This window comes from Hyalella azteca, unplaced genomic scaffold (assembly GCF_000764305.2).
Source record: "Hyalella azteca isolate HAZT.00-mixed unplaced genomic scaffold, Hazt_2.0.2 contig13629, whole genome shotgun sequence".
NCBI classification, from domain to species: domain Eukaryota; kingdom Metazoa; phylum Arthropoda; class Malacostraca; order Amphipoda; family Hyalellidae; genus Hyalella; species Hyalella azteca.
In genome coordinates this window covers 1-20,396 of record NW_025943544.1, presented here as the reverse complement: position 1 = coordinate 20,396, position 20,396 = coordinate 1, and the positions used below count along the sequence as shown (strand labels likewise).

The following is a 20,396-nucleotide window of genomic DNA, read 5'->3' as shown; positions in this document are numbered from 1 at the left end:
AGTGGTTTCTACGCCTGAGATAAGAATATTGGTTCCATTAGAGATCGGCGTAATGAACACTAACTCGATTTATGAACGAGAAAATCATGCTACATTTAAACGATACTGATATTTGAACCAAGTAGTCTTTGATATTGGACGTAATTCCAAGGAACTTGTTGGCAAAATCATAAAACTTAACTCGGCACCTGACTTGTTTCAATCATTTGTTATAGATAAGCTAGTCCTATTTTGACAATATCGAAATCCTCTTCGCTCACACCAAAGCCGGGTGCCAATTGATAACAAATCTGTCGGGTTGACAGTCAATCAAAGATTTGTTGATGCAACTGAAAGATTCACGATGGAGTTTAAAAAACGTCTCCACAATTTTATTCATGAGTAGGCTAACGAACTGATAACCGTCATTGTTGAAGAAAACTAGATTTTTCTTTGAAAGAATGGTGCTAATCTAACAGCTAAAATGAAATTTCTACAGAAGCAAGCTGTGCCGAGGAGAGTTATCGGTTGCTTCAACGTTGCAAAGGAACAAAACTATGAGGTTAATAACAATAACAATGGAGAACTGCCACGAAAAGCAATAGTGGTTTACTAGGTTATTGTGTCAAAAACGCAGCAAATTTTCTTGAAATTATTACTAGTTGACAAAAGTATTAAAGTCCCTCCGAAGATGTTCCTCTAAATATAGATAGGAAATAAGATAAGACATTTAATAAACATACAACTATAATAAAAATCATAATAATATTTCTACAGATATGTACATCCATGAAGAAGTTCATGGAACACTATAAAACATAGGATCAGTAATTGCAGTCAGCCATTAAACGTACTCAACATCAATATGAGTTATGATTTTCGACATGAGGAGGCCTAATGTATTGGAAAAATTATAACAATTTGACATCGTAAATTCATCCCCACTAAAGATAGAAGAGAGTAGGAGTAAAAAAATTAAATAAAAAATTAAATTAAAATTTATCCATCACTGTAAAAATTGACATATGAGCTGCAAATAAAATAAAATCTAAAATAATTAATCGCGGGCCTGAGCTGTCGACTGGCACTAGTGCATATAACTGTGATATATTCGTCATTAAAATTAGAATTTCATTAAATTTAACAAAAAACTATCACAAAAATCTTGAAAGCTTGTGATATGTGAGCCAAAAATTAACAAACACTTCAATGACTTGAGCGAATCAAGTACAACACGACGGGATAAAGTCAAGTTTTGTGTAAAAAATTAAATATGATACTGCCGACGTGACTTCTCACATATTTTTGCACAACTAAACTCATTCCGTCAATTTTGATAACTACCAATACCTTATCTAAGACTAAGGTGGCACTAAGAGGCAGGGTGGCCCAGTGGTTTAAGTTCAGAGTATCAGGGATCGGAGCAGAGAGGTGCGGGTTCGATCCCAGCTCTGTGCGCCAGTTTCTGGTCAGAATCGGCAAGGAGGCCGGGGCGGTAAAGCAAAGGAGAATTGGAGCAGTGAGTTGCGAGTTCGAGACCGCAAAATGCTGTGAGTGTTCTGCAATGTTAAGAATCAGCGAAAGGCCTGCGGCCTAATGGACGCTGAAACCGCTATTATCTGTATATTCCAGTCAAGAATAAAATCTCCGTAGATTTTCACTATATCATCAAGAGAAATTTGGGAACAAATGATCCGCCTTCCCACCATCAACCAGCCAAATATCTTGTGAAAGGCAAACAACACCTTGGCATTTGCCGTAAAGTAAATCAATAAATATTAAGGTATGAATTATTAACTTAATTAACTTATAAATACCGTACCATGTACAAATAAATATTGGTTAGGAAAATCATACATGAAGAGGTGGTTCTCGACAGTGACAAGGATAGTCCCATGGAAATAAGTCGACACGAATTAAATGGACTATTCATTACTAAAATTTAATTGCAAATTTGACGATTAAATACAGCAAATAGCAACCAAGGGGCCACCAGTTCATTTAGCTACGAGGAACTCATTTCAATAGTAATAAAGCAAATATTAGCTCATGGGCGAATTCGTTAGTCTTACATTTCAGGAAAAATTTCAGTCAACTAAACCTAATATAAAAATGTAGCGCATGGACAAATTTTATCAAACAATTATAAGTTCATTATTCGTGATTCAGAGTACGTGGATGACATAGACATAGAGTATCAGCTTCAGCAATCACTTGGTATAAAATTCCACGATGGAATGCTCAGCTTTTCACGAGGAAAAAGCCTTTTCAGGAAAAGCTAGGCGATATCATTAATTGTTATCAGGAAAATAGGAAATGTGTTTAAACTAAGAGATGCTTGAATTGTTCCCTCTACTTATCACAGTAATAGTGATAGATTTTCATAATCTTCTTCAGACCCAGTGTCGAAAAAACAACATTTAAACAATGCATATAATATGCAGAAATATAGTTACAACTAGAGCAACATAAACGACACAGTGGCGCGAAATTTCGCCACTTAAACTGAAGTGTCATAATAATTTTCTTGGAGATTTAGTACGGAGGTTGAGGGTACCCTCTCCCTTGGCCCATCATGGTCTGTCGCTGCGTTTGTTGACTTTGCTGCTGTTGGGCGTTCGCCGAGACAGGTGCCTGTTGTTGCTGCTGTTGTTGTACCACAGGTTGTTGCTGTTGCTGCTGTGGTTGCTGCATGGGTCGCTGCATATGAGAGAGCAGCTGCGACTGCTGGTTGGCATTGCTCGTGGTGGTGACGGCCCCCAACATCATGCGATGGTGCATCATACTGCCGTCAGGGCCTCCAGCACCTCCACCCATTCCACCACCTGCACCCATGCCACCACCACCTCCACCCATGCCACCGCCACCTCCTACCATGGCCCCTCCTGGACCTAAGGTGCCTCCCGACATGCCACCGCCACCGCCACCTCCCGCCATGCCGGACATGCCGGGTCTGGCGTAGGCCTGACCTCCACTCATCATGCCCATGGTGCCAGCTCCTGAGGTCGTCTGGGCAACAGAACACAAGTTATAAAAATCTTTAACTCATATACTAATTTCCAAGTAACGAGCAAACTCACAAACTATTCACACGACATATCCAGTGAACATGTTGGTTTGATTGTATCAATTTAAAGTCACATAGAATAACCAACATTTCGCAGTAAAATTAACACAAATATTATAGAATTATAAATCATCATTAAATAATACATGAAAGCATGAAATGAGTTTAATGGAGAATAACAGTGAGCATTTTATTTGGTTTTCTTCACACAGTAAGTACCTGCATGTACTGCGGCCTCTGGCTCATGTACCCAGGCTGCTGAGGAGTCCTCATGCCCATCATGCCGGGTCCTTGATACCCGCCTTGCTGGTAGCTGTGGCTCATCATCGAGGCGCCTGCAGCCCCGGCACTGTTCATCATTGGCCCGCCTTGTTGATATCCGCCGTACTGAGCAGCCATGGCAGCAGCAGGCGAGCTGTTCACTCCCTGGCCACCAGGACCTCCAGCACCTGGGTTGTACATCCCACCAGGCTGGCCTGGCATGTTCTGGCGCGCCACCAAAGCTCCCTGCATGGCTGCCGCGGCCGCTGGGTTGTTAGGATACAAGCCTCCTGGCTGAGGCCTGGCCGCTATTGCTCCTATCCAGACACAAGAACATAGAAATAAAGCAATGAAGAAATAAACGAGCACGCAGAATGCTCGTTTGTTACATGAATAAGAGAATCGATGTACTCAAAATATTGTACAAGTTCTTAACGTACAAATGAATTCCAGAGGGATCTAGTTCTTAATATTAAGTGATACAGGGGTATGAATTTCGCCTAGCAATATCTTCTTCTAACTGAAATACACTATCATCATATAAATTCATTGAGGATACTGAGAGTTTACAAAAAGGCTGATTATATATTCCATTTACACCGTGACATAAATATTAGCCAGATAAATATGCAAGTCAAAGAGACATGATCGCAAAATATTGCTCATAGCAAAATGTTCCATTGGTTTGTACCTCTCAATTGTTGCCTGATCATTGGACCACTTTGGTGGGGGTTCATCATGGCCCCCATGGTGGCGAAAGGTGGAGGCTGCTGCTGCTGAGGGTTCTGCCCAGCGCCCACCATGGCGCCCGACATGCCGTTATGCTGACGCTCCAGCAGAGCCTGGCGGATGGCGTTGCGGTTCTGAGAGTAGACAGGATACCGCGAGCCTCCACCTGTCAGGGACATCACAAACTCAACACGAGTGATGGCAATAGTAATTACTTAAGACTAAGAAATCATGTCTGTAATACTGTAAGCTAGAGTAAACGGTAAAAAAATCAGTTGCCATAAAATAAGAGGATAGTTCGTTTTTGAGGATAGTTCTGATCGAGGCAGAAGAAATCTATGTGGATTCGCCACGTGGGCGTCCCGTTAAGGTTTACAGAAACTACTCGTATCTGCGGTATCTGTGCTGCTTCCAGTAATGCTTCGTGGTCTTCAGAGGATGGTCTCTCATATGTGAGTAGGTTAGCTTGAACATCGGTTATAACGCTCCGTTACCTTGTGGATTGGGGTAGTTGTTTGATGCGGGTTATTAGTTGGAGCGTGCGTTGTGCACTGCGTAGGTTAAGTGGCGGTGTTGTGGAATACTTCATTATTTGGACTACATAGGAGTAGTTGGAGTACCTAATACGACATTGAGCAGCCATTTATCCGGCCACCTGAGAAAAGCTCGCAACCAGACCAGGTCTTAAAGCATTACAATCGAGTAAGTTAATCTCAAAATTCGTGATGAATTCAATAGACTCGGGGCACACTTAACAATGTCAAATTCGACGAGACTGTCACTGGCACTGTGCTGGAGGAACCCAACAGTATCGCCATCTTGCAGTGGTAATCCGAACGTTCATCATCCGAACGACGATAACTGCGGCCCTCATCTCTACGCATTGGACTCCAGCTCTCCATCTCATAACTACAGGATTTTCTAAGCTTTGAGATTGTTTCGGAGTTATTTTCACGGTTCCTAATTTTCTTGCCGTCTCATTTACATGCATCATGTACTTATTTCCACCAAAATTTCAGTATTCATTGCTTCCTATATCTTGAAAATGAATGTTGTCACATACGAGAGGTCTTTAATAAATTAAAATTACTTCATTAAACCTGCATTTTGATCAAGCAATCATCTGAAAATTTAGATCAACGAATTTTCTGGCCATTAACGACTCGTGTATAAAACAAGCTAAATTCAGCTATCAAGTACTAACTTCTGCACTCATGCCTCGGCAGCGAGAGATCAAATGATAACCGTGAGACACATAACTAAACTAATTCCAACAAATATCACACTAACAGTGAACACAAAAATATGAGATTTGATAGGTATGCACAACTGAAGCTAAGTCTGACCTGGGGGGAGCTGCTGGTAGTAAGGTTGGGGCTGCTGCTGAGGAGGCTGAGGTTGCTGGGGCTGAGGCTGGGCGTAGTTGCCAGTCCACTGCGACACTTGCGACATGCCTCCGCCCACCGGCCCACCGCCCACATTCCCGTAATTTGCCTGCTGGAAGTTCATCGGCATGGCAGCCTGCAAGAAAAACACTAATTTGAGACGGAGCACGCATGATGATGCAATCATATGACTGTTACCACACAAATAAATGAAACAAAATACTGAAGATAGAAGAATTGCATACTTGCGGATCAGAGATAACTATTGTGGAAACTTTCAACAGTGCTCGGGTTATATTATATGCAACCATATCATTTCTCAGTAAGAAAAGGTCTTCAAGGAGCACCATAAGCACAAGTATACAAATAAACTCTTTGTTATGCTAGCACTTGAATTCTGCTGCAACATCGTAGGGATGCAAGATATAAAATTTGAGAGCTAATAAGTGATGGGATATCGAAAGTTGCTGCTTAGAGAGTTATGCACGACTTGGGATATCAAAAGTTGCTGCTTAGAAAGTTACGCACGACTTGGGATATCAAAAGTTGCTGCTTAGAAAGTTACGCACGACTTGGGATATCAAAAGTTGCTGCTTAAAAAGTTACGCACGACTTGGGATATCAAAAGTTGCTGCTTAAAAAGTTACGCACAACTTGGGATATCAAAAGTTGCTGCTTAAAAAGTTACGCACGACTTGGGATATAAAAAGTTGCTGCTTAGAAAGCTATGCACGACTTGGGATATCAAAAGTTGCTGCTTAGAAAGTTACGCACGACTTGGTTCATGGCAGGCATCGCGGGAGGAGCTCGTGGTTTCCTCTTCCTGCTGCTGGAGTTCTTGCCGGCAGCGCCAACACCGCCACGACCTTGCTTGGTGTTAGGGCGAGGACTGTGATCAGACGTGGGCGTGTCAGGAGCCTTCACTTCCTCCTTCAGCAGGCCTGGCAGTTGAGACAAGATTACCTGCACAAAACAAGGTTGCGACTTAAATAACACACATAGGTACGATGTTAATCCTAAGACAGAACGCCTTCAGCAGGCCTGGCAGTTGAGGCATGATCACCTGTACAAAAGAAAGGCTCTACTAAACTAACACACATACGATGTTAATATTAAGACAAAACATCTAAACGAAAATAGTTTCACCAGGAGTCTAGGACTAAGTGCGAGGACTTGGACAGTCAAACCATGTAAAATAAAATCGGCCACAGGCTTTTGCGGAACTAAGATTCGATGACTAGTAATTAAAACTGAAATGTCTGGAGCAAAGATTGGTTTGATAGTCCAGCTATTGTTGTGCCACACATTTATACGTTAAAGATAGATGCAGAAGCAAAGGGATCTAAATAATAAATAGAATCTTCAACATTCGTGCCTTAATGTTTGACATCTTTTATTTGGCTTCATTTTTTTTCCTGTGCAGCCAATTTATCATGTGCATTGGTTCTCGTGGTGTAAAATACCCAAAAATTGAATATTTACCAGGGAACTCTTCTGAAACACTGTCCTGCTTCTGCAGGCAAGACAACGACTGACCTGCTTCTCAGGCACGGGCTCCAAGTCCTCCGGCGGCAGAGGAGGCGGCTCCAGGAAGTAAGAGAAAGGCTTCTGCTGCGTGTGCGTGTGGAAGCGCAGCAGCTGGTGCGTGTCGTGGTACTTGAGTGTCTTGCGAGTGAGGCGTGTCGCCGCCAGCCAGGCCCAGCTCAGCGGAGCCGGGCTACGGTGACCCTCCAGCAGATCCCATGGGTTCAGCTTCTGCTTGTCCGCTCCCTGCACTCCCTAAGAAAATAATATGAAGGTGAGACGTTGGTGCTCTGACAAACATTTGTTTTGCTGGACGCTCGGTCGTCGTCAAGAGTTCTTTTTCAATAAGCTTAGTTCGACCAAATTAGTATTCACGTCCCAATTTTATGCAGGCTGTCATTTGGTTAACATAACATAACATAGTGATGTCGGCGCTAAAGAGTAGGCCTGATGTGGCCTGTCGCCGAATCTTGAACTTTTCGTGACTTGTTCATAGAAGATCTAAATCTTGTCATTTGACAGGATATTTTCAAAACTGACGATAGTTAACGTTGGTGTGAGGATTTTTCATGGTAAACGTGGATCGGAATTTATACCAAATGGCTATTAAATCTCAGAGTGGGAGCATCGCCACAATCAGCACCATTGATAGTAAATATTACAAACGTTATTATTCCGGACTTGATCATTCTTCTCTTTGAAATATTTGATCGTCCAAAGGTAAGTTTGTTGGCTGTAGAGAAAATATGGAACCCCACATGCAGCAAGAACAATAACGCACGATTAAAGCTTTATATTAATGAAATCTTAATAGGATCATATTAAGATATATTTTGTACTAATCAAATCAGATAGGAAAAACCAATATATAAATAATTACGTGTTTCTTATCCTTATCGAAGTCCTGGTGGCGGTTGCCTTTGTTGTCAGTGATGGAGCCCCAGGGTTCCATGACCACCACTTCCATCTGTGCCTTGGGAATGGGAATGAGCTGCCGCACCAGCCTCATCGACACGTTGTTCAACTCGCCCACCTCCTGCGAAATCCCATACTTCAGGTTTATTTATTACCTATATCTTAATATATATGCTTCACGATTTAAAGCAGTGGTTCCCAAACTTTTTCAGGCTGGTGCCCCCTTGGCTCCCCAATGAATCTCTAGCGCCTCCCCCGCTGCCAGACACATGTAAAAACAAAAGCCTCTTTCTTGATATATAGTATGCTGCTATTTTGAAAGAGAAAGGTTAAACACAGATCTTTCCAGAGGCCCCCACAGATCTTTCCACCACCCCCAGGAGGGCGATATCGCCCACTTTGGAAACCACTGATGTAAATGGATATTATTTCGTGCCATGTATGTGGATTATTTATTACATCGTAAAATACATGATTCACGATGTAAATGGATATTGTTTCGTGCCGTGTATGTGGCTGATAAGGCAAAAATAAAAATCGTTACTAATGAATAGAAAATAAATTACAAATTGAGAGTATATGGGCTGAAGCATGACGCCATGTAGAAGCAAAGTATGAATTGGCTTTGCCATTATTTAATTAGTTTTTTCAATCAAATTGCAGACGTTAAAAAATAATGTTTGTAGACAAAGTAATATTGATGAACCAGAATCTGTTTAATACCGACTCAGACCACGCAAATGAAATAAAATGAATAGCTTATAAGTTTAATGTAGTATGTGGTGATATTTGCGCATCATCCATAAAAGCAAATCTTATCCTGGATTTTTGTGGCAGTTTGGTCAAATTATTTATGATTAATGATTTCTAACAATTAAATGTTTACGATTTTTGTTTGGGTTTGGTTTTGCTGAGTGCATCAAGAAGTAACCTTTTTAATTTTCTTGACGAGGTTGTAGTACTGGCGCTTGTTCTCCTCTCTCGTGTCGGTGCCAGGGTCTGACACGAGCGTTGCGTGGATCAGCGCTGCCAGCATGTCCAACACCGTCGTGAACAGCTCACTGTCAAAAAAATATACAATAACAATAGTTATGATAATAATAATAATAACAATAATAATAATAACAATGATAATAATAATCTTAATATCTTTAATAACTGTTGTGTTTAACTTCCAACAAAATATAGAATCACAATAGTTATGATAATAAAAATAATGCTAATAATAATTCAAATATCTTTAATAACTGTTGTGTTTAAAGAGGCATATCTATTAATGCTACAGTAGGGCGAATGAAGGACTTAAGACCTGAAAAAAAAGCATGGCGACACTAGCCATATTTAGAGGAAAGAAAACCGATACCCAAATAGGATATTGTTTATGTACATACATTACTCAGCATAGCTCTGTTGTAAATATGTTTGATTAGTCATCATTGCTGGTTAAAATTCAGCAAAGATCAAGAAAAGTAGCAAATAGGATCTTGTTTATGTACAGGCATTACTCAGCATAGCTTTGTTGTTAATATGTTCAGTTATTATTGATGGTTAAAATTCAGCAGAGATAGAAAAAATATAACTCAGTACTCACTGCAGTGAGTGACAGAGAGCGCATTTTCTCGTCGACGAAAACTTGAGGTCATGGACGGACGGACGGACATGGCGAGCACAATAGTGCATTTTTTCCATAAATGAGAAAATGCGCTAAAAAGAGTTAAGCCATGAAGGAACCAAGCACAAACCTGTTGTTGGTGAGGTCTATGACCCCGGCGACCACAAGCTGCACCAGTTGAATGGCCCACTCTGTGATGATGACGTTAGAGCAGCACGCCAGGATCACGTCAAACAAGCCACCAATGAGACCAAAGCGCAGACGCAAAGCCTCCAGCATGAGGCGTCGCTTCTGAGGATCTACTTCGCAGCGGTTTCGGCCCAGCTGATTGGCAGAGCATCACGTTGAGAAAAACCATGACACTGTTCACAAACAACATCAACAGCACAAAATCCTGATGAAAACGCTAAAACAGTAGTAACTCCCCTCTTTTAGTTTGGAAACGTCCTACTACATAACCAATAATGGCAAGAACAAATTTACATGGAAGATATTTTGTTTGGTATAACTGCGTGAAATGGGAACAAGTCTCACTTCTCTATAGATTACGACGGGCTGCATGAGCTGCATGCGCAGGTTCTCCAGAAGGTCGCTGAGCGTGTCGTCCTGTGCAGCCTCGAGGCACATGAGCATCAGACGCAGGAATGGCCGCTGGTTTTGTACAGGAATTTGTGCATGTCTGCCGCCGCCGCTGCCACCGCCAACACCTCCCGCGCACCCGTTCCCAACGCCTCCAGAGTTCTGAATAAAGATGCAAGCGCGATATCAATACTATACCACTTCGTATCGAAACTAGTAATACTTGAGAACTCTGTAGATCACGGTAGGTTCAACAAATTAAAATGCAATTTCAGGCGTAATTATGAGCGTCTTATGTAATATATCAAATTAAAAATAATGAAGTTAACGTTAAATTTCAGCAAAATTGAGCCAGACGGACGAGCTTACATGGGACTGGGAACTTCCTTGTCCGCCGAGACCAGAAAGGGAGCTACTGGAACTGCCAACGCCACTGCCAACACCAGGCAGACTGCCAGGCTGAGGTATAACAGGCACATTATGACTGCTGTACGCAGCGAAATTGACGGAGTTGAGCACTTCACCACATGCCTTGAGAACGCGGCTCTGCACCATGCGAGGGAGCCGCGAGATGAGTGGAGCTACGAGGCTCAAAGAACTCAGCTTTCGTCGCCTCGCTTTGCACGCACTGAACTGCTTCATGGTGGTTGGCGGGACATCCTGACAGAACATCTGGAGGGCGACGTGAGAAACGTTATCGAGCCATTGGTTTAGCTCGGGGGGCGTGGAGCGCAGCTGTTCGTACATGAGGTGCAGGTCCAGCCAAGATATCCTGAGCCGCCACTCGTCGAGGTCGCTCAGAATGCTGGTGATGACGGTAGCCTGGTCAGTGGAGCTGGTGTTGTGGTTTGGTGAGTCTGGGTGGCAGATGTGATGCAGAACTCGTTGTGCCTGAAGATCGGTGGTTTGAAACATCATTAAATTTCTAACATCATATTTCATTACGTAAGGTAACGAAGTGCTTTAACAAAATAATTGTAACATATCGCAAGTGTAAAATGGTAAAAACTTGAAATTTTCATTAAACTTAAATTTTAGATCAAATATAATAATAGAGAGCAGTCCTAATGACGTTATATACCTGCGATGGAGTGAGGATGTTATCGAGGAGGTTGTCACTGTTGCACAATTTTTCAGGACACTTGAGACAAATCTCACGAACCCAATCCTGGCTACAGATTTGGTGTAGTGCGTACCGAGCGAAGTCGGAGAGCGGGGCTTTCTCAACACTGCACCTGGCGTGTATTGTGTTCTAAATAACTCACAGTATTAACACTTCATAAATAACTGTTTAGTATTAAAATATTCATCTCAGATTTTGATTTTGTTTACATTCAAATTCTAGGCAATTGAGCCGTGGATGTCCAGCGACAGAAGAAAAGAGTTTCAATTAGGATAGTTGACTTATATTATTGTTATTGGTCATCGATTCATCTCATGTGCACTTAAATGAAGCACGCGAGTTTCATGTCACAAAAGCGAATTATTATACCATAACAAAGAATGCTTAACGCAACACCAACAATTTGTTCGCGAATAATTAACTCTATTAATTGGAAGGAAGTGCACTCACCCGGCGGGCACAGGTTCGGATGCTGCCGAATAAGAAGTGCCCAGAATATCGGAGATGCTACTGCTGCTGTTCTTGCTCAGCCCGCTCATCGCGTCGCTCACTATCAACATGGCCTGCATAAACAAAACATACAAAATCAGAGTCAGCACAGCTAGTTTAACAGGTAAATTGATTCAAATAGAAGCCAAATATGTGTCGTCTAAGAGTTGTTCACCTTTAGAAACGCCAGCACAGGCTCCATTCTGAAGGTGAGATGAGCCGCAACTAGGAGGTGTCTGTCGCAGCTCAGACGTACGTTTCTTTGAATAGTGCCAGGGCCTCCACTGCCGCTGCTCGGACTACCGGGGCAATACTGTGCAGGCTGAGACGAGTCAATACTCTGGAATATTCTGAGCAGCAAGTGACAGGACAGTCGGGCACCTGGCTCCACTTCAGGATTTCCTTTCCCGTTGTTCCAGGCTGCTTTAAGGGAGTGAACGACAACTCGGTCGAGTAGTTCCTCGAAACTAAAGCAGTCCCTGGCTATGAGAACGGCAGTGAACACAGACAGAGAAGCATGCGCGGCTGCGGCAGTTCGTGGGTTTCTTAAGTCGACCTCGGCCACTACGTCACTGTATGGAGAGTTTCCACCACCAACACCTACGGCACCACTCGCAATGTTAGCACTGCTCACTGACGAACACAGAACATTGAGTATGCCAAGCCACTCCGAGTTGAGAGCAGTACAACAGGCAGTCATTTCAGCACACATAATAGCAATGTCATTGAGCCGTGTGTTGGATGTAGCTTTTACTGCAGCCATGATCGCACTGCAGGCAAAGCTATAGCGGTTAGCAGGCTCTGCAAGCTGCTGCTTCACTAGTGCAATGTCCACTCGCAGCTTCGGGTTGCTGATGTAGTCCTCCATGATGTGAGGGTTGTACCTGTGTTTGCTATCAGATGCGTGAGAGCAGTTCATCGCCAGGCGGATGCGGGTTAAGAGAGGAGCAAAGCTTTCGCTGTGTTTAGCTTTTATGAAGCAACAAGAATTGTAAAGAGTATGGAGATAAGAGAAGACAATGCGTTCTGCAGAAGTGCATTCACTGGGATTTGGGACATGTTTGACGAGACGCAAAAGTCTCTCAAAAACTAGTAAAGTTTGATCCTGTGACACGAGAAGCCATTTGCTGTACTTACGCAAAACGCCCATGACGAGTAAAGTCAACTGAGGACAATAAGTACCGCTCAAGCAGGCGCGTTCTGTAAGCACCGCCTCAATTTCGACAATTTCTTTGATGATTTGTACGCACAACTGCAGCAAACCATGTATGTTCAGTCCCGTCTCCATGAGGTCCATGAGGAAAGCAACGTGGTCTAGGAGCGGCAAGTAATTGCTGTTACCTGCGCCACAGCCACACAGCATCTCCAGCACCTGGGTCGCCACATTGCTGGTGATGCAGTGCTGGTCGAAGTAGGACAGCATTGTAAAGCGACTAAGGAGACTTTCGAAACTGAATTCTCCACGACTCGATTTCTTTACCTTGCCTCCTTCAGCTATATCAATGCTGAACTTCTTACTGAACAATTTCTGTATTTCTTTAGTAAGTTTTTTAACAGCATGTCTAGCTTCATCCCGAGCCTTGCCAACTCCATAGAGCAGGACATACCGCTGGTTAGTCTCGTGCGCGTACGAGTCATCTGAAGGCAGTGGGAAGTGTTGAGCGTAAATAAGATGCCGGGGAGGTGATTTACGGAGTGAGTCGCCGTCCGCTGCAAGGCTTCTTGCTCGGCTAGCACTGCCGCTGTTGAGACCGTCCTCCATCATAGCCGATCCCCCTGACAAATCGTGATGAGGAGAAATATCGTGACCACCATCTTCATCTTTTGTAGTGATATTCTGTAGTATTTTATCGAGGTCGTCATCCATTGTATCTCTTTTCTCTTCAGCAGCGTCTGGATAAGTAGAAGAGAGGGCAGGAGGGTTCAGCAGCGCCGGTGGGTCAGCGAGATCGCCACGTGAAATAAGTGTGCACATGTAGCCGTCGTGACTGAATACGTCGTGTCGGATGAGCTCAGAAAACAATAACACAAGATTGCCAAACTCCCGAGACCGATTTGAACCTTTGCAGTCGCTGTACACAGGCGCCTGGACGTCCAGAAACTTGAGTAGTAGATTTTGGAAAGGATAGTACGAGGAAGAAGAGGCTGACTCCCCGCCACTACTAGACTCAGCTTGCGAGAGCAAGAACGTCTGGCGCTTCTCAATGAGACGAGCGGCGACGACGGCCCTGTGCTCGCCACAACGTTCCATGGTCACCGCCCACTCGCAGATGGTGGTCACGACGGCGTCCTCCCAGCCGTCCCCGCACTCCGGCCACGTGCCACCTTTCAGCTTGCCCGTGTTGACGGTCGCATGTGTGTGGTTACGGTACAGCAACGTGCATCCTCCACCACCACCTGAGCCACCAGACCCACTGCCCAAGCCGCTCGACGAGTTTCCTACGGCAACAGCCCCATTAGATTCATTCTGGCTATCTTTGCTGAGGGTAAAAATTTTAGTATAGAGTGTGTCGAGAGAACTGAGGGCTTCTACTCTGTCAAAAGCGTGTCGGTCCAAAGCATCCAAAGCCAACAAGACTCTGTGTATCGTGAAGCCAGTTATATTCCTGCCATATTTGTCCATAGACCAACGGTTCTCTGCAGCTCGAGTGCGTTGCTTCAAGTGCTCTTCCATTTGCCTGAGCTCATTCCTGACGGCGGGATTGTTTAAGCGCGGAGGCATTGGCAGTTGAGACGGCGCACAGGGCAAGTGGTCAAGTGGTGACCCAGAGAGCCACCAGTTGCGCCGGTCTCCTGCGTAGTTCCAGACAAACGCCGTGGGGCAGTCGAGGCACACGGCTTGGACGAACGCACACAGGGCGAGGATGATAGGGCGGTGCTGGTGGCATGAAAGTAGCTCCTGGAATGTTGCTGCCAGCGCCGAATTGATGCCTGGATTTGCCTGAGTCGACGTGATTTTTCCCCTGCAAAATATATGCAGCGGTCTAATTAACACACTAGAAATGTCAGGTCAGAGAATTTATTGTATCAAAATTTTTTGACGAAAAGGAAACTATTGCAGGTTTCACAAACTTTTCCTATAATTTTAGAAGATCATGCCGAGCAAATAACTGCCGAGCTATAAAATATTTTATTCGCCTTTGAACAGAATACACGCTCTACTTACGGAGTGGCAGGAGCGTGGATGAGGCTGCCTGTGTTGGTGGCAGCAGAGCCGCTGATGGCACCAGGCTGTGGCGGGGCACTGATGGCTGCCGTGACACTGACGCCCGCAGCGTCGCTTGCAGGAGGCGTGGAGTTTGCAGCCCCAGATACAGGGTTATAGCCATTTTCTTGGCACATGAGTTGTAATTTAGTAGCGGCAAAGTATGAGAGTTTCCTAGACAAATACTCAGACTGAGTTATCTCGTCGAGATATTGTAATCCTAAAGGTAAGACCACTCTAAGCACGCTGTCCTGCTCAGTGGTGCGGTACCGCGTGATGCTCTCAACCACCCACTCCAAGTACTCCTGTCGGTCCAACAGGTTGTCCTGCCGCAACAAAAACCTTTTATCATACAGTAAACATTCTCATATAGGTTACATTAAACTCAGGCTTATAGACAACATGGTTTACCAACAAAAATAGTTTAAACAGCAAATACAAAGATCAGTTGAACAGTAATTATAAATAATTAACGATCTAACAGAAGGAAATTTCTGCAAGTAACTTAAGATAATGAGACGCACCTGATACATGAAATGAGCTATCTGTACAATGTAGTTCCAATTGCGCAGATTATGGCTGAGCTGAGCACAAGATGGGTTGCTGCTTCCACTGCTGCCAATGCCTAGGGTATTTAAATATACTGAAACATTTCACTTTTATTTGAACATTCACAAAAATATATCATTCACTAAAAATGAGAATTTAATTAGAACAATAAAAATTTAATTAGAGCATTAACAAATTGAGTATGATTTGATATATATAAGAAATACAGATCTTCTTAAGATTGCCAAAGGAATCACCCATTACACATGCAGAACATCAATGACACATGAAACTTAACAGATTCATTCTAGAAAGCCAATGAGTGCTCAAAAAGTTGATGGCGTTTATAAGCTGGCTCAGCATGTGCAGAGAATCTGAATATGCTAGCGGAGATCAATTCAATGCTACAAAGATTTTCTAACGCAATTGTTGAAATTTCTACCAATGAAAAAATGGAGTAATGTTGCGAGCGCCGCACTCTCATCTTATACATTGGCTGTGCAAGAAGTGCAAAACATACCTTGCTGGAAAATACTTAATGAGCAAAAAAAACGCTTTGTAAATTAGCTGGCCTTGTCATTTTTCTTGCCTTGCAATTCTTGGTGAACTTGAACCAGACTAAAGATGCATATAAATAAATGCATATAAACAAATATTTACCTTGGTGAGGGGATGAGTGAGGAGGCTGAGAGGACGAGGGCGTAGTGGACCCCGGGGGTGTGGAGCCTGGAGGGTTGGTATTGGAACCTGGGGTTGAGCTTCCTGTACATTTACACAGTTAATAACATTTATTCATTTGAGATAGAAAACATTACATTTTGGATTCATTTGGGACAGAAAACATTACATTTTGTATGAAGTGAATAGTGATGCAAGAATTTTTAATAATTTGAATTTATTGTAAAATGCTTTAACTGCAGTTCCTTAGATGGAGTATAGAAAAATTATTGAGATCATGTCCTTCTAAATTTTTGCTTACTAATCTTGCTACTGTGCCTATCCTTACCTCTTATCCCTACCTACTCATGTCAGTAAAAGTAATCATGAAATATGAATGTATGTAAAATGGACCAGAGATGGGATATGGTTTTTGGTGCAGAGGACTGGTGAACTGGTGTAAATGCAAAAAATGAGTATGTTACCTGTAATAGGGTCGTGAAGTAAACTGTGGAACGTAGGAATGTTGGGCACTTGAGAAAGATAAATAATGCTGAAGGTGATTCAAAGCACGAGGGTGGGAGAGTAATGGTTTATATGTATGAGATGTGGGTTAGTGAGAGGGGTGGATTTAAATAATGGTGGGGTTATCAGAAGGAGCAATTGAGGCTGTAACTGAGAGTGTGAAGAGATATTAGTACAGAAAGTGGAAGCTGATTGAACAAAAAAAAAAAGAATTTAGTCTGGATGATTGGCAAAGCAAAATAAATTGAAAAATAAATAAATCAACACAACTATAAGAAATATGCAAACCTTAATTTCTGTCTTAGGATGAACCTACATCTATTTTTTTATTGAATGTATCTTAGTCTCTTGGTATGGAAGAAGATCTTTAAAAGCATAAGACAGAAGTATGAATAACGATGCAGCAAGGGTAACCACCTGGCGTGGTGCTCCCTAATGCTGGAGAGGCTCCATAGGCTTCCATGATTTTGCAGAGCTGTTCCCTCAAAAATTTCGTGAGAGTCCCAGTCATGTCTGAGAAAAAATAGTCCTTGAAGTTAGTAACCTTATAATGTAGCTTCAAATGCTTCTTGCTTCCAAATACATATTTATTTGCAAGGCAGAATTAAAATGTAAGGCATATTGATTATTGACTAAAGAAAATATGAGCTATAAACAGAGTATGGAAAATGCACTCCAACAGTACTAGTTTATGAAAAGAAAATTCATCTAGGAGTGAGAAAAATATTTTGGACATGATAAGTGCTCACCTAATGACAAGTCCAGCTGTTGTCTCTTCTTAGCTTTGATCTCAAGCGCCTTGGTCTCTTGATAGAAAGATGTCATTTTGATGAACCAAATTGCACGCTGTGTGGGTACTGCATACTCGCAGAGCGTGAGTAGCATTTCTTCCCTCTTAGGAAAAATTGGCACCTACAAAACACCAGAATATTTCAAATAAACGCATTATTTAATGCATGATTAAACTATCTCATTGTCTTATAACCAAAGATGGAAAACATTTATTTTCAAAATCACAGTTAAAGAATCCAGAAAATGTGGAGAAATTACTCACAATAATTATTGCTCAAGATGAATACATTATAGTATAGGTACTTAATCACAAGCCCCAAATTTCTGAGTCCCATTTACAGAGGATATTTTCCCACCTTTTTAGCAAGAAATGTCAAGGGCTTTGAGCCAGCCAAGTCTGTGAACCAAGCCTCTAATGCAAACTTGGAGCGTGGTGTCACCAGCCAGAAGTTGTCCTTGATGTTGATCTGCTGCTTCTTCCTTCCAGTGTCTGGCAACTGATTGAGCTCAGCCTTCTTCTCCAGAATGCTGTTAAAACTTTCAGCAACCTGAAAAATGTAAATGAGTAAAAAGCACTACACTTTTTAGCTCAATTGATAAGCAAATATCATTGCATCTTTTGCATCTCTTATTTCAGGTGTAAATTTGAGAAAAAAATTTGATGCTAGAAATCCACTACCCGTAACAAGATCAATATTCCCAGCAGCATAAAAAATTAAGCTCGTTTTATACATTTTCCTGTCATGCAACTAATGAACAACTAGATGTACAAATTTCAATGATAGTTTGCTAGAACCCTTATCTTAATACATTTGGTACAGGCACACTTGATAAAAATTTACAATAAAAGAAAAATGTTCTCAACAAATTATATGATGATGTTATTCTTACCTTTGCTGAATTCAAGGTAACGTTGAGTGCACTGCCATACTCGTCTTGAATTTGAGGTCTGTGAGTATAGCCTTGCTTCACACTCAAGTCATCAAGCTCATCCTGGAAAATTGCAAGCAAATTAGAAAAATTAATGTCGCTCAAGCTATCAACAATGCTCTCCACATTTATAACTGCATTCAATATAACTTTAATAAAACAATGAGATTACAATTTTATTCAGGAACTAGTTTGACACATCATCGGCACTAGAGCCAAAGTCGACATTGGTTCAAAGTTCATGATATTGGCAAAGTCATGAATAACAAACTCCCTTTGCTTAATCTATAGAAAAATATTGCAACACATATGAAAATATGAAAGAAAATGAAATAAATATAATTTTGATTCTTTCATATTCATCTAAATCTATGGAAGATTAGCACAAATGAAGATTTTTTTTAATTTGTTTAGCCATAAGTGTTTATGACTGGGCTAGGAGCAAGAGGAGCATACAACAATTATGCCTCCAGGCTTTGCTTCACTTCAATCTTTACACAGAAGAGATGGCTACTAGGGTAAAGAGAATGGATGTTGGTGTGTACATGGGTGGTGAAAAGTTTAGAAGGCTTTTTTTTATGCTGATGATACTGTAATTATAAGTAAAAATATTGAAGAACAAGAAAGTATACTACTAGACTGTGTAATAAAGTATATATATAAATATATATATATATATATATACCTATATGGTAAGGATTTCAATATGCAGTTCAGTGCTTAACATAGTTGCTAATGAGAAATTTTTCAGAGACAAGTTCATTCTTAACTCCCTGATCCAATTTAAAATTTTATTTAATACGTATCTATATACATATATAAACAAGAATGTTAGACCACATGATATTTTTCACTCAAAGGACTCAAAAAGTAAGAGTCTAAAAAAATTCTGCTTTGCCAGCTAAAAAGTACCAAATACTGGTTGTCAGGCAGGAAATACATACCTATATATATATTATATATATATAGGTACCAGTATATATATCTACATTCCAAGATGCATCTGTAGCGCTTGAGCCATGAAATTCTTGCCACCATCAGTGCTCTATTCATTGCCACTCAGTAGAAACAGTAGTGCATTTAGCTTGCCTTGTCACTCAAGGCCCATCACTAAATACCCTATAATACTGGGCCCATACTTTCAAAAAAAGTTAAGAGATTGTAAGTTTATCAGCCAATCATTGATGGCCTTTCAAGCCAAATCCACCAATCATAGGCAAGAAAATAGAGCATATGTACTTACGTTCACTTGGCGAGTTTTGAAAGTATGGCCCCGGGTCAGTAGTCAGAACTATGATTTGCAGGGTTCGATAGCTACATATTGAATACAAAGCTGTTTGGATTGTGCTAGACAGACTTACTTCAGTTTGTTTATAAAACAGATCATTTCTATTAAAGGCATGCAACTTTAGTGCTTCTAGCAAGGTTATAAGCATTGATGATAGACTTGGCATCACAGGAAATGTACTTGCTTGGGTTCACAACTTTTTATCAGACAGAAAGCAGACAGTGATCGTTAAGGGAGCAAAATCCCAGGAAGCTGATGTAACAAGCAGGATTTCCCAGAGGTCTGTCTTGGGACCAATTTTGTTTGTTATGTTCATTAATGATCCACCAGATGGAATCCGTAGCAACGTAAGAATGTTCGCAAACAACACAAAACTCTTCGCAAGAACACACAGAAGATGGCATTGACAACTTCCAAAGGGACCTTGATCATCTACAGGCATGGTCAAAAGGTGGCTACTGAAATTTCATCCTGAGAAGTGTAGTATGATCAAACTTGGCAGGCAGAAGTCTCAAGGCACTTACTACATGAACAAACTAGAAGAAAGACTGGAATTTAGCAGAGGGTGAGGTGGAGAGGGATCAGGGAGTGATGATAGACAATACCGTCAACCGGGGCAACTCGGGACTGGCGGGGCAACTCGGGACGCACCTCTGACACGTCGTAAAACAGTCATAGTAGCAAAACTAATAGGAATATTGCTAAACTAAATATAGTGGCCTAAACAACAACATTTTTCCTATCTATGTAGTATAAAGGAAGTCGAAAAATATGACATTTACTAGCT

At 41.8% G+C, this 20,396-nt stretch overlaps 1 protein-coding gene across 1 annotated transcript; it reads right to left on the bottom strand.

The window, feature by feature from the left end:
* Positions 1-1,533: 1,533 nt before the first annotated feature.
* LOC108667198 (mediator of RNA polymerase II transcription subunit 12) lies at positions 1,534-18,384 on the bottom strand (the record flags this gene model as incomplete). Its single annotated transcript, XM_018154192.2, has 21 exons — positions 1,534-2,988; positions 3,266-3,624; positions 3,999-4,202; positions 5,383-5,557; positions 6,196-6,384; positions 6,958-7,200; positions 7,826-7,981; positions 8,792-8,921; positions 9,603-9,796; positions 10,007-10,213; positions 10,421-10,942; positions 11,133-11,286; positions 11,625-11,737; positions 11,839-14,626; positions 14,830-15,194; positions 15,393-15,493; positions 16,078-16,179; positions 17,017-17,112; positions 17,349-17,511; positions 17,748-17,939; positions 18,283-18,384. Coding segments are annotated over 21 exons (7,029 nt in total), but the record flags the coding sequence as incomplete, so codon positions are not given.
* Between the last annotated feature and the right edge of the window lie 2,012 nt (positions 18,385-20,396).